Source organism: Ips typographus, linkage group LG8 (genome assembly GCF_016097725.1).
Source record: "Ips typographus isolate SLU linkage group LG8, UJ_Ityp_2.0, whole genome shotgun sequence".
NCBI classification, from domain to species: domain Eukaryota; kingdom Metazoa; phylum Arthropoda; class Insecta; order Coleoptera; family Curculionidae; genus Ips; species Ips typographus.
This window is the reverse complement of record NC_138429.1, coordinates 8,279,010-8,294,781: the sequence shown is the minus strand read 5'-3', so window position 1 is coordinate 8,294,781 and position 15,772 is coordinate 8,279,010. Positions and strand designations below refer to the sequence as shown.

At 35.2% G+C, this 15,772-nt stretch overlaps 1 protein-coding gene across 1 annotated transcript in view; it reads left to right on the top strand.

Annotated features, from left to right (window-relative positions):
- The window catches only part of Oamb (Octopamine receptor in mushroom bodies), a 34,253-nt gene that overhangs the window by 5,025 nt on the left and 13,456 nt on the right, over nucleotides 1-15,772 (top strand). The window contains exon 2 of the mRNA XM_081985621.1: nucleotides 6,399-6,781. Coding sequence (XP_081841747.1) covers nucleotides 6,515-6,781 — 267 coding nt within the window. The 5' untranslated portion in view covers nucleotides 6,399-6,514. The remainder of the gene's footprint in view (nucleotides 1-6,398; nucleotides 6,782-15,772) is intronic.

Here is a 15,772-nt window from a genome sequence, read left to right as displayed (position 1 = left end):
AGGATTCTGTATCGCTCTCCTCTGAAGATATGTCCAAGATATGAGATTTTCCTGCACTTAACTGTATTTAGCAGCAAACGTGTTGCATCGGCTCTGTTTAGCACCATTTCGTTGGTCTGCATATCTGTCCAGGGTATTCTCAGCATTCGCCGGTGTAGCCACATCTCAAACGCTTCTAACCGATTAACTGTAGCGGCCTTAATGGTCCAGACCTCTGCCCCGTATAGTAACACTGACCATATATCAGTGTTACTATACGGGTGCATACTATGCACTAATTAATTGCCATCTCCGCTATGGCGTAGCTTTCTGGGGGGTTTGTTCTCGAAGCCGCTTCAATTCTGTGTTTCTTCTGCAGAAGCGAGCATTGAGGTGCTTGTGTCGTATTGGATACAGGGTCTCATGTAGACCCCTCTTCATTGAACATGGTATCCTCACCTTGTGCTGCATTTTCATCTTAGAAACGATTTGTCTTGTCCGTGGCAAGTTTGGAGGTCAGTTGTCCGAGGGCTCCGGCTCGGTGACTCGCAGTAGATTCGTTTTGAGGCTTCCCATTCCTCACACGGAGAAGATTAAGTCGTCGCTTATTTACGGTGGCAAGAGACTTTTCAATAACCTTCCTCTCCACGTGAGAGGCCAGCCATCTGCGCATGGATTTAGGCGTGAGGCTGAGAGGTTTTTGCTTGACGGGGCGTACTATTCTCTGGACGAATTCTACTCCAAGCAGCACTGTTTGTATTTTTGATCCTCTTTCTCCTCTCTTGTACAGGGTAACTGCCTTTTTGTTTTGTTTTTATTTTAATAATTGTAAGGTGTAATTACGTGTGATTCTCATTGTTATGTATAGTGTAATAATTATGTATGTTCTTTTTTTGCTGTTTTTGTATGTGTTTTCAGGGCTTTGTCAATGACTTTAAGTTTCCGACAATAAAGCTACTTTTTTGATTGATTTTTTACAACAATGTTGGTAATTTCAAGTGAAAAACTGTTGAAAATGTCTATATAGCATCAAACATTCTTAGCTGTTTTGCAATTAGTCGTGTTCATGAAACAAGGTACCTAATTTGTAATTTTACGCTTATTTGGTTAAAACCTATTATAGTTGGTCGGTATCAACTGTTTTAATGCCCATTAAAGCTGGTTATGGGCAGAGGCAAACTGCTCCGAAATGAGCAAATATTTTTTAATTTGCATGACAATTTGGTGATTACATTATGGCACATCGTAAAAGGATTTGGCGAATTGACCGGCTTTTATAAAATTAGTTAGAATATATGGAAATCAACTGTCATTTTCATGAAAAATAGTGCGAAAGTGTTTTGATTTTTTACGACGTTTTATGTGGAAGGTTCCACGACAACCAAATCTTACGCCATTTGACATTTTGCTGTTAACAGTATTATTTAAATGTTGGAATTTTACTTAACGCGAATATGGCCTTGTATCCGTATAAACTTAGCATTAATCACTTCCTAAGCCTAATTAGGTATTTTATTATTATTAAAAAACTATAATAAATAACGGCGGGCTAAGTTCAAGGCAAAAATTCTAGTTTGTGGTGTTAGATTCCGCGTATATTTGAAACCTTTCACTTATTTACATACAACTCAAAAAAACACATTTTTCAGCAACAATTTTAAACCATTGTTGCCAATTCTTAAACATGTAGACAAATTTTGCATTTAAAATGTTACAAACCACCCTGTAGTTCTCAAAATAACTTTTTTTTTTTTGAATCGTAGAATAATGTTGTAAACTGCGAAATGCAAAACTCCAGCAGACAAAATTTTATGAAGGAAAGTAGTCGTACTAAACTAAACTAAGTGTGTAAACGAGTGTTATTTTTACAAAGTACACTCGCCCTTTTCTCATTGATTAGACAATTTTTTTGAAAATTTACGATTAATAAATTGTTCATATTTTACGAATGTTTAGAAAATCTCATCTCAAATGTTTGGATGTATATGGAAGATCAGCAATACTTTATTGAGATATGTTGAAAGGTTCATTTACTTTGAAAAGTGACAGGTCATATGCTAATAGGTAGTTTGTGACTGGTCAAGAAAAAGTAGCCAACTTTTTTTGACCAATCACAAACTACAAACTAAAAGTGTAAATCTTGCTTGAATTGTGACTGGAAACCTTTACTACAATATTATAGATAAAACATTCAGAGTATTGCAAAAAGTGAAATCGTACATATATGGGTGATTTCAATACGTTTTCATTGGCACCAACACACATTTGTCAATTATAATACCTAAAAATGAATACTTTTTAAAGAAATATGAAGTAAAATGCATATCAACTAGGCCACTTTGCTATGTTTTGTCAGTAACGAGCTTCTAAACTATTAATACTGCTGTTCGTAGCATTGATTTTTTCTATTTAGAAACAATCGATCTGGCTAGTGGCCAGCGGTCTAAAAAGTTAAGGTTAGTTATTAAAAAAAGAAATATTTCTTGATGCAAGTCATAAATGTTTTGTTTTTTATGAGTATCATCAGTGATGTAATGGTTCGTGGAATAAATCACCTACAAAAATCGTAGAATCCTCCTCTCTTTTATGGAGGTGAATTCATTGCCAGCAATTTTGCTTATTGTTCCTCGTTTGTCAAACGACACACACTACCGAGCCTGATAAAATTAAGATAAAATGTTACTAATTGCCAGTTTTTTTTATAAAAAAAAAACACTGAATTAATTGCTGTAGAGATTAAAATGTACGTGCACGTCTGGATGGCTAAATGGACATACTAATTAACTTTTTGTATTATGTAATTTGTTTTTAGTCAGATTTTGTTAATTACATTCTAGTAAAAGTAACAATTTGACAAATATGATCACGTGACTACATACGTTGGCTGATGTATGTTGTCACCAGTTGTAGCCAACCATCATTCAGAGGGAAATATTCCCGGCACCTCAATTAACCGCATAAAGAATGTTATTGGACTTGGCTGGCAGTGCAGCATCAATAAACTCCGGGCAAACATTTGTTCGGGGCAATACGAGAAAAGGCAAGGAATTGATTTTTAGGTTTCACTTCTTGGAGCTTGGTGAATGAATAAGTAATTTATTTTTCACTCCTATTTACTTTAAAAAGACTCACAATTATGCTAAGTGAGAATGTGCAGCATTTGCGTAAATCTCAGCACAGTGGGTAAAGTGTGTGATGCTGCTTTTTATATAATAACCAATCACAAACTACCAACAGTGCTGTGATTTACGCAAATACAGCACATGTAAATTTACCAAAAACTTCACTTATAAGAGCAAAATCAATTAAGCTTCACTTGACCTATACTAGAAAAACTTTGTCAACAACTATTACTAAAGCACACATAAATCGTATTACGCAAATTGCTTTTGACAAATGATGCGTGATGATCTACTTAGCTCCACCAAATATGACGATAATAATCGTCTCTGAACATGATTAATTGATCGATCTATTGTTAACGGTAATAGAAGCATTAGGAAAGGCATTGCGGTGTGATAATATCGCTTCCACATGAAATTAAGTACTTGTTTTGCAAAGGCAAATTCACAGTAGAAATTGGCAAATACTCTTTTATTTCTAGTGGCTGAGCTACGGTTTTAATGCGCCCCTGACCTTAAAGATTTAGCGATTAGATGAAACGTGAAAGCTATTAAGTTTTCTTCGATAGTTTCAGATTTGCCAAAGTATACAAATTGAAATTATTGGGCAGACGTAACACAGTTATTTTTACTAAAAATGCTCTATAAAGTCCTATTTATGGTCAGTTTTATAGTTTTTACCATTTACTGGTGTTTCTTCTTTGCAAATATTCGGGTTGGTGTGCTGTCCCAGAATTAGTTGAGCTTGATGGTGGCAAGTTGGTGGTCAGCACTACAATGGTCAGCCCCCAAACAAATATGGCCGCCATTTGAACTGTCAGTGATGTTATTCTGGAATGTTGGGTTTTGACAGGTACATCAAAACCAAGGACGGTAAACAGTAAAGGATTGCTTAATTCCATAAGTGCAATATCGGCTTGGGGCGGTGACGATTTTTACGTCACCATCAGGTCGGAGATCGCATTTAGCGTATTGTGCGCCCGAGACTTTACTGTGACGTCAGGATCCATTTGCCGCCGGGAAACAAAATCGGCCGATCGAGCAATCCTTTACTGTTTACCGTCTTTGGGTATTAGGGGCCTTTTTCTACTACTTTTTACAGAAAATTCAAAATTGCGGCCTGCGACGTCATTTTGCCTGTCAGTTCTAGAAACTACATGAAATTTTCTTTAAAATGAGATGGAAGTCAATATTTTGCCAGAAAATTTAAAATGGCGGCTTGTGACGCCATTTTGTCTGTTATTTCTTGAAACTACGTGAAATTTTCTTTACAATGAGGTGCAAGTCAATATTTTGACAGGAAATTCAAAATGGAGGCCTAGAACGCCATTTTGTCTGTCATTTCTTGAAACTACGCAATATTTTCTTTAAACTATGGTGCAAGTCAATATTTTTTTCCAGAAAATTCAAAATGGCGGCCTGCGACGCCATTTTGTCTGTCAGTTCTAGAAACTGCGTGAAATTTTCTTTAAAATGAGATGCAAGTCAATATTTTGCCAGAAATTTCAAAATGGCGGCCTGCGACACCATTTTGTCTGTTATTTCTAGAAACTACGTGAAATTTTCTTTAAAATTAGATGCAAGTCAATATTTTGACAGAAAATTCAAACGCCATTTTGTTATTTCTAGAAACTACGTGAAATTTACTTTAAAAAGAGGTGCAAGTCAATATTTTGACAGAAAATTCAAAATGGGGGCATAGAAGCGTCAAAAAATACAACTTTTTTATTTGTCAAGTTACAGTTGACGTCTCAGTGTCATTTTATGTTAAAATTTCCCGGAAAAGGCGCTGGTGCAGTCGGTTTTTTGATATCTCAAAAACTAACAGAGTTAGACCTAAAGTTTAACATTTTAACCATTTTTTTGCCAGGAACTCGGCCGGATTAAGAGATACATGAAATCTGACTAAAAAATATTTACAATATAATATGTGATATTATGGTAAAGGAAATTTGACACCCTCTAGCGGCCAAACGGTGTCATCAATCAACTCATGTGAGGATATTTTTAGAAAGCTTGAAATCTGCTCTATCTTTTGTTTTCTATAACATTTTGACGTAACTTGTCAAATAAGGGAGTCATTTAGGGTCAAAGCAACGTGTGTCACAAAATATGTGATTTTATGGTGAAAGAACTTTAACGCCCTCTAGCGTCCAACCGGAGTTATCAATCAACTCATGTGGGGATATTTTTAGAAAGCTTGAAATCTGCTCTATCTTTTGTTTTCTATGACATTTTGACGTAGCTTGCCAAGTAAGGGAGTAATTTAGGGTCAAAGCAACGTGTGTCAAAAAATATGCTATTTTTACAAAAAGTGCAATTTTGGCAATTTTCTATTTTGCTCCAGGAGGGTTCCAATGCACAGCAAAGGACATATTTATACCAAAGGACCTTAAATTAGGTGAAATAAGTACAAAAAAAGCACTTTAAAATTTTTCTTTTTCCAAAAAAATTTAAAGAATTAGATAAGATAAGTATTAGAGGTTTTTTTACTACTTTTTGAAATTCGATATCTCGGTAACATGAAGAGCTAGAGAGGCCAGTTTTGGCTCATTTTGTAGTATTTTTTATACTCTTTTTAATGGCGTTTTAGCGAAATCTATAAGAGTTCAAATAAGAAAGTTACTATCATTCAAAAATTGAAAAAATGCTGGTTTTGCAAAAAGTGCAATTTTGGTAATTTTTTATTTTGCTCTAGAAGGGTTCCAATGCACAGCAAAGGGCATTTTAATACCAAAGGACCTTAAATTAGGCAAAATAAGTAGAAAAAAAGCACTTTAAATTTTTTCATTTTTCAAAAAAATTGAAAGAATGGGGGCGTTTTAGGCAAGGATGGTAAACAGTAACGAATTTACGGTTATTAAAGTAAAACACATTTTTAGATACATTTTAGAGATTTAAATTACAATTATTAAATTACCTTATTTCAAACCGAACAAATTGACAGTCGACATACATTTTGACATTGCAATTAAGAGGGTATGCAACTCCACATACAAACATTTCAGAGTTGTGAAGGTGCTAATTTGACACAATTAATGATAATACCTAAATGTTGTTAATGTAATAATCCCAGCCACTAAAAATCCTGATACTAGGATACAAAAGGGTTTATTCAGCCGCTTCGTTTGCGGGCATTTTGCCAGACTGTATGAATGAAAAACACCTGGCTGCGAACGCTGAAATTAAAGAATGTACGTTCCCGATTAAATTTTCAAATATAATATTAATTGACTATTGAAAGTTTACAGTTAAATTTGCAGACAAATCCAATACTGGTTTGTTTTTAATTTCCAGATCATGGGGACCGTCGGAAATGGATCGACTTGCAAACGGTTCGGTGTTCAGTGTTGCAAGGAAACACTATTACCTGCCAGAAAAGTATTTGAACTGAACAACACTATGCCGGTGTGATGCGAAATACGTTAAACGAGACCGCGTGTGCGGCTTTACTCAAAAACGTTGTGTGGATTGACGCAACTGCCTTGGCCAAATTGACCATTTTATTGTTAATTGATGTTATGGTAATTGTCGGTAACTGTTTAGTTATAGCTGCGGTCATGTGCTCCTCTAAGCTACAAGTTGCTGTCACCAATATTTTTATAGCTTCATTGGCCGTTGCTGACTTGATGGTTGGAATTGCTGTTTTGCCATTTTCATCAGTATGGGAAGTGTTCAAGGTGAGTTATTCTTGCATTAAAATCGAAAAATACTCACCCGGTATAACTGTATAACAACTCTTTCGTGTTGTGAAGCCAGTTGCATGTCTATAAATTGCCGAAAGTGGAACAAGAAATCACAGGATTTCCATGTAAATTATTTAGCCGATACAATCAAGAGTACATTGCCTTTGCTTGTAAATTGATTAAAATTCCATGTTTCGGTTACTTTACAGGGTGACCTAACAAAGCTACCCTTCTGATATGTTGAGGATATTTCAATACTAAATTGCTAAATCACAAGAAAACTCTTAAATGCCACGTCATGGTAAAATGTAGTATCCACATTCATTTGGTAGTAATTTCATTACTCCTAAGTGCTCTAGTCATGTCACTTAAATTATTCAGGTATGAAAACCTAATTTGCACCAATTTGCCTCCGTTGCGCTTTTAACCGAACACACTACATCTGCACTCTTAAACCTTTTAAAAGGTTTACAGAGGTAATTCCTTGACAAAGTTCTAATTTAAATTAAGTAAATAAATTCATACTATTAAATTTAAATTGCATATTGGCTTCTTATTCGATTTGCAAATATTCGTTAATCCAAATTTTGATCTTATATGGAATAAACTTTATTCCCAGTTTTAGTAAAGTTTGCAGAACGTATGACGTTCCGAAACTTTCCTAGGGTAATAAATGTAAGCTGAACGCGCTATTCGATACTTTATATCCTATACTAATTTTTATCTATCCCGTAGATCTTCGAAAATATATTAGTCGAGAGTTTCGTAAAAGTTTAAAAACGTGTTTAACACGGCCAATTCTCTATACCCGTGCAAACGTAAGAGTTTCTTTGCAACTAACTAACTTAAATCACTAATGATTGGTAATCACGCGCTATAAGAAAAAGCAACTTTCTGGAAGTAACCAGTTAAAAAAAACTGAAACTGCATCTGAGTCGGCTAGTTAGTTTGACCTCCAGCAATTTGGCTGGTCAAAATGGCCGCTGGAGGACATGTATAAGAGATGTCTTTTAAGTTTACATATGGAGCATTTGGGTAAATCACAGCATTCTGTTGATAGTTTGCACGCTGAAAGCTAGTTATTTTTGACCAATAACAAACTAAACCCTATTAAAATTGCACATGTACCATTAGTTAGAAAAAGCCCACAATACGACCTTAAAATGTTGAGATTAAAATTCTTAAATTTCAAGTGAATAAAACGATAACCATTACACTAAACATGTAATTTTAGAAATGTTTATATCAACACACTTGGATATTCTACAATAAATTTTAGTCTGAGTACATAACCCCTGATTTATTTAATTTGGCTGAACTTTTGTGACAAATATAATGTTTTCCTTTGCTTTTACAATGTTTACATTCAGTTTCCAACTGAGATTTTCATTTCGAATAAATTAGTTTCATAACAGAAGGAAATATATTTGCGAACAAACGTACTGGTTTGCAAATTCTGTTCATAATAGAGACAAGTTTCGCTCGATGCCAAACTATTATTTTGCACAAAATGTATCGCAATAAATCTCGAGTTTAAGTAGATTTCTTACCAAAACAGCACACTGGGTTGTTATTGTGAAGCTGGGTCTAGGCCAAGCCCATAAGAATAAGAAAAGGAAAATATTTGGCGACAGTGGCTCGTCTATACATTACAATATTACTGATTTTCAGTTTCAGGGCAGCCATATAATGGGTGTTATGGTCAGGTCGCCTATGGATGGCAATTGTCACAAAAAGCGTATGTCTTAGATAACGTTGCAAACAATTATTATATGACAGCTGTCATTTCAAACCATATACGAACTTATCAACGGCCCTACGTTCATGATAGAACGAGAGAACCACAGCCAACTACGACCATAAAGCTGGATTCATAGTTCTAATTCCGCAAGAAGTAAGCGGCATGCAGCAAGCAGTAGTAGTAAGAAGTAGCCTTCCGCAAATGTTTCAATCACCGCCCTCTATACTAGAAAGCCTAAAATGTCACTTTTAATGGCGGCGTTAGCGGTTTTCGTTTTATACACAAACGTAGGCAGATGCAGTAAAAAATATGTTTTTTTTAAATTCTTTCGTGTAGTTGATTGCAAGTTGTGAGTGCAAAATCAAAAAAAGGTTCATTCCTGATCCAGATATGTATAGATAGAGCTTTTTTATACACAATCAAGTCCAGTCTAAACAAATTGGTTCGAACATTTATCCTGGAAAGTACAACACACAGCAAACTAGTTTAAACACTGTTCAATGTAAGAAAATCTGTAAATCCTTGAAACTAGGTAAGCAAAACTGGTAATTGGTTCTTATGTTATTACCAAGAACATTCATTAAAAATTATTTTTGTTGCTCTCACATTGAAGGATGCTTTAAAATGTAACTCACATACCTGTGCATGTAACAAGTACCTAATAAGTGCACTGTACTAGAAAGCACTGGTACTTACCATTGAGTATAGGGTTGGAGTAAAATCATCCCACTTCAAAGTGTTCAACCACTGTTGAGTTAGATCTGGTTTTTTGTAAAGTAAAAAACTGACACGGTTGGGCTTTTTCCTGAATTGCTGTTACAATGCGGCTTGGAAAACTTATGAACGGCAGCAAACAAAAATATCTTACGCAAATAACCTCAAGTCTTGATTTTAAACCGTAAAAATTCATCTAATCCTCAAAAAACTCAATTTCCACAATACAAACTGTCACCACTATTCCCGCCATATTGGAATTTTTGACAAGCACCTTCTAGGCTTTCTAGTATAGTAGGCGGTGAAATGATTAATTTCTTGCTGCTTACTGCTTGCGGTTCATGCGGCTTGTGCTTATTTGTCAAACTATGAATGAAAGTGCTACAAGACAAGTATATTGTTTATTTTTAATTCGGCTTACTGCTTACTTCTTACTTCTTGCGGATTTCAAACTATGAATTCAGCTTAACAATTATTGAACACCCGTTACTTGTATAGTGTTTGTTATTGGGTATTAATTGTAAACAAAACAGGCACGATTCCTAACGGCCAATGAGCGCATTAGCCGTTGACATATGTCAGTGGCACAGTAAACTGATAAGTACAAGTACAAAACAGAGGGGACACGAGTTTAATTATTGGCACCGTCAAACTTTTGTGCATAAACAAAATTGCAACAATGCTTGTAACACTACGTGACCAATCAAAAACTGGATGAATTGGGCCAATTGCACACCACTTTTTACTTGACTCGTTCTAGCAACCTTGACTCAACGGAAATAAAAACGAATTTAGCAAAACCGTCGATTTTTTTTTTAAAAACAGCGATATTAATAATCCAAAACGTTCAGTAAGCCGAAAGCATTGCCAAGCGGAAGTTACTGCGAAAATTAAAACGTTCGAGCACTTGAAATATTAATCTGTGAGATTAAGCTGTTTCTGAAAATTTCAAACAATAACAAACGTCCCCTCAAACTCCACGTACTTTTGAAAAGTTTCAAATATCGAACATCTGCCAATACGCTTTAGGCTTTCCTTGTCCGTAAAAAGTAAATAGCTGCAGCGAAGCTTTAGAAATAGGTGTTTTCGCTTAAGGTTTTCTTTAGGTTGTTTTGAAAGCTACTAATAGAACGTTCCCTTGGGACCGTCTTACGAGACGCAAATAAAGTTCAAATAAAAACGCCTCGGGTGAGTTCCATTCAAGAGTCTTTCTTGTCCATGAAAGAATATTGTTCAAATTATTTCGTGCTGCATGATAATAAAACGAAAGTACTGTGAGTATGTAAAAACTGTTTCTAATCTGCTATTTTTAGGTTGACTCTTATAGAATTTCTGTTGCAATTGGGGTATTGAATTAACTTGAACGAGTATCGCATTTTATCCTTGCCAAGGGACACTGAGCGCACAAACTGCATAATAAACATGCTAAGGAGGAAGCATCGTAAAACTATTTCAGGTCTCTGGAGGCCGGCCATAATATTTGCAGAGTGTACCCTCTAGGATCTTTAATCTTTTTCTGTACAATTTTTCCAAGCAAAATATCAGTATTGAAGCGCTGTGAACACTTAATAGACAGCCCCCCCCCCATTATAGAGTCATAAATCATCTATCGCAAGCGTTTACTTTAAATTAAAAAAAACTTCTTTTTGTTGTTTTTACGTCATTAATTTCATTAACCGTTGGAGTGGAAACAAAAAAGGCGACATTATCTTCACTGTAAGTAAATACAAAAGGTTATTTACGACTTTGTTACCAAATTACTTTCTGTATTAATCTTGTGCAATAAATTGTGATACGTGATACAAAATCTGGAGCAGTAATGTGACGGTCACAAGACTTCAAGCAGACATTCTGATAAAGTGGTCATGTGACCTACTGTCACACTTGCTCCAAGTAGCGTCAAACTTTTTTCAAAATTATCTACTCACCTCTGAAACGTTTTAAGCTTGCAAAACCACTAATAACTCACTTTGACCGATTTTTTTACATAACAAATACTACATACTGAATATGACTGATTGTGTTGGCAACCATTTTGAATAAAAACACCCAGCCTACCCAGAAAAAAATGTGACGTTAGCCATTGACATATGTCAGTGGTCAGTAGAACAGTAAACTGAAAAGTACTACCATTACATAGAAAAGACACGCATTATTATATCTATTAAAGCGATTTAAGTTAAACGTGGCAAATTTTATTTTTTCAAAGTTAAAAATGTGTGTAGGAAAATTTGGCTTATTTATCAAAAAAAAACCGTATATGCCTAAAGCGCTCTAAAAAAATGCGAGATTTTCATTCCACCACGCCTCGGTATCTACTACGTGATTAAAATGTGCTTTATGGATCGCTTATGCTTGCAACGGCTTTACGAGATATAACGGACAAAGGAAATATATTCTCTTCTAGTGCACTTAAGCGGATATTGCACATGAAATATTACAATTTTATGTGATTATATTGGTTGCTTAGAACACATAATCGTTGCAAAATTACGCTACCAAAATGAAACGCAACGGTTAGCTTACATACTGTAAATGAATCGTTTTATTTCTGTCAGTTTTATAGTATTATGGCGGATTGCATCCATGTAGTTAAGGACACCCTATGCAGTCAAATTAACACCTATGGTCCAGGGCACTAATGGGAGCGATGCACGTCATCAGTGAGTTTGACGTTTTGAAAATGCATTCGTATTGCTTAGCGATTAGTTGCGACCTGTAGCGCTCTCTGTCTAACACGCGCTTATTAACTGAACGCAATTCTGACACAAACGTGATCTTCTCGATCTCGACGTTTAACGAGTTGTGTGCGTTGTTGCCAGATTACTAGTTGACCGTTTCCTGTTTTTGTTTTTGTTGTTGATGACTTGACTAAAAACTGCTTACAGAGAGAGACAAAAAAAACTCAATATTGACTAATATTGTTATTCAAAGTTCTCTGTTAAAAAAGTGCGTCAACTTCTATATAAGAAATAAATAAAAACAAAATTTATGTGTAAGTTCGTGTTTTAATGAAAAAACTAAACATCTGGCAACGAGGCGAGTTAAACGTCAATGACGTGCATCGGCCGATATATTCTACTATAGTCTAGGGTGCCCTTAAATATGTCGGTGTAATCGGCCCTAAACGCAATAACCATTGAAGTAAAGCACCTCTAATATCCAATTGAATTAAAATATTCATTAACAGAATTTGGCAGTCACATGACCGTTTTATCGGCCAACCTAACTGAAGTCACGTGTACAACTGCCAGAGTGCGGTACATTTACTTTTCTCGGTCCCCACCTCTGATGATAGTAGTAGAAATGAGCCTTTAGCAGTGCAGAGAAAACCAATAATTTCTTACTTTTATAGTAAGTCTGTAATCGCGTAAATCACAGCACTGTTTGTAGTGTTGTAAAGTAGTAGTTACCAATTACTCCATGTGCTGTAACTTGCGAACATGTAAACTCACCATAACAAGTGTCTAAGGGAAATTTTGTGACATAACTGTTAGTATAAAGTGTTTCTTGACAGTTTTGTGGGAAAATTCAGTCGTTAGTTAAGATTTTCTTAACTTATTAACTTATTTGTATAGAACTTGTTAATTTTACAGCATTTTTAAATAGTAAAGTAAATTTTGTTAAAAATAAGAGCATCTTGAACTGAATAAGCTCCCAAGATCCACTTAAAGAATGCCTTGAAGTTGTAATGGAATTTTTAATTCACTTTCATTCCAAAGTTAATTTAATTTGTGTGGTATAACGACTGCAAAAAAGGTGTTTGTCCCTAATTACAATTGGCTCTAAACTAGAAGAATGAGCTCAATAGAACCACACCAGCTTTACTAAAACCGCTAATTAGCGAGTTTCGAATGTCAAGCGGCACAGTGTTTAGTGTACAGCGGCAATACTAATGTAATTAGTTTTGTCGAGGCACTATACGACTTTCATCGAGATTAATACACGAAATTAATCCTACGTAAATAGATCAAACTGAATGAAACTGCAACACTGTATGTATATTAATCTTATTTATCTTTCCCGTCTGCTAGTTGGGCTAAGAATAAATACGGAAAACCTGGGACTGGTAAGAGGCGCTGGGGGAGAAAAGTAAATAAGACGAATCGTTTATATTTTGGACAATGATAAATATTTGGCCACAATAAATATTTTTCCCCAGGTGGTGCTAGTTTAACAAAAACAAAAGTTCACACAACTTTCTTTCAGCGAAAAGTAACGAGAGGCAATAAATTGAGCCCGTTTGAAAACCACTACTTTATGTAACTTAGATCAAATTAAGGAAAACATATTATTGAAACTTTGTCATAGTCAGTGAACAATCAAGTTCTTGAAAGCGTCGGGATAATCCCCATCAAAAGCAACTTCGGAGAACACACATCGAAAACCCTTTTCAAAAGAAACTGGGCCACTTAAATCATCTGGTCGGATTTATCTGGCACAAGAGCACACATTTCTGCCCATAATGCATTTTTACAATTATGTAGCCGAGTTGTGTGCCAAAGAGCTGACCATACATTATCAACTCTAATGATATGAAGCGGTTTGAACGGAATAGAATTATCGATCTAAATCCAGTGTTGAACCGATTGGGAGTTTCGTACCGAAAATTATGTCCGATAATACGTGCCATTCATCAAAGTATAATGAATACCGCAACAATGAAAAATCCATTGTTATACTGTTATAGAGAGTAAGCCAGTGTAGGTGGCAGACTACGTCATCGTGAGTGCCCCCTTATAAAATGTTTGTCAAAGCCAGCCATTTAGTGCAGTTGTCGTCACCTACCATATTAGTGTTTTAGAAGAAGTTAAGATAGAGAGTCATGTAATTGATTGTATCTTCTTGCCGGAGGTTGGCGATCCAATTGGCAATCATTATTCTGGATGTAGCAGCTCTGAAGATGTCAATTGAGGTACATCCAAACCATCTTCTTAAGTCTTTCAGCCAGGAGTTTTGTCTTCTTCCTACTCATCCTTGTATTATTCCTTCAATGATCAGTCTCTAATCTATATACGGAAAATAAAACTAAATTTAAATGATGTTACAAATAGCTGGACAGTTATTTTTTATAATTCAGAGACTTCTTGCATTTCCCAAGTGTTTCTAAAAGCAATATTGAAAATTCTGACACACAAGCTTTTAGTGGCATATAGACCATTGGAATTAGTACAGTACAAAATTTGAGAGACAATACGCAAAAGCCATGTCACATCATTCGTGAAATTGCTTATTAAAGCCTGCTCCAAATGCAGTAATGACCCTAATTCGAAAACCTCGCCAAACTGAATGGAAGTTTCATATTTTTAGCAAAGTAGGATTTTTTCTCTACATATTGACAGTATTTTGATAGTAATTCTTAAAATACAGTTTTTCAAATAAAATCGAATTTCAATCTCTTTTAAAACGAATGGGTGTGCGGTTTGAATCTTACACACGATCTAATCAGCAATAAGTTCCGTTCGAGAAGTTTCTGAAGCGTTATTTCTTTACATAAGAGTCTTGCTGCCTTGGGGGTGTAAATACCGAAATATCTAATACGTCTGTGTGCGAGGTTTCAATATTTGATTCGGTGATATTTCGTATGTTCTATATCCATTTTTTTCTTGCTTTGTATAAATATCATATTTTGCTGCAAAATGGATCAAATCAAATATGCATGAAAAAGGTGTTTCAAGCCTAGATCAGCCAACTATATGTTTATACGGAGACGTGACGGTTCAATTTGTAAAACGAGGTCACGTGATCAACTGTCAAAAAGCATAACTCACGCTATACGCTTTCCATTAAAGCTAAGCTGAAAGTGTCTGTCAAATTTGAAATTGATGGAGTGAGTCGGAATAGAGAGATGAAAAACAGAAAAACGTATTTGATACATACATGGTGTTCAAAACTTTTGGAATTGAATCAGTCACAGCAATATACCTACCTACACATGAAACGCGATAAGTTAAAGCTGACACGGTAAAGTTTTGCCAAACTTGGTTAGTAAGGGACTGAACTAGTATCATGTTTCTTAATAACGTTAATTGAGTGAGGTCGTCTCGGTGCTTCTCGATTAGTTACGAGTTTAGATAAAGGGAAAACTGTTAGAAACTGGACGTCCAAACCGTTAAACTATTGTCGCAAAAGCCTGGAAAAAAACCCGAAAAGAAATACGATACTTTTCCGACTAATCGTATTCAGCAAAGTTAGTTTAAAGCGCAGATGAAATTTAATATTCCTCAAATTGATTGCGAGGAAACTTCAGTAGTCTCAGAATCTCAATGCACCATAAATCTTAAAAGCTTTTCTGTCTTAAATTAACTTTTCTATTAAATATTCCGTATCATACTGTGACCTTTCTAATAGCATTAGCATAGGAACCCGGTCACATTTATTATGGGACCCATATTAAAACACCCTTGTGGATTGTAGGAGATATTTACAGTTATCTAAATAAATTTAGTGCCTAATTATTCAGATATAATTTTCCTAGATAAAATCTAAGACAGAGCAAATGAGCAAACATGACTGAATCATTTCAAAAA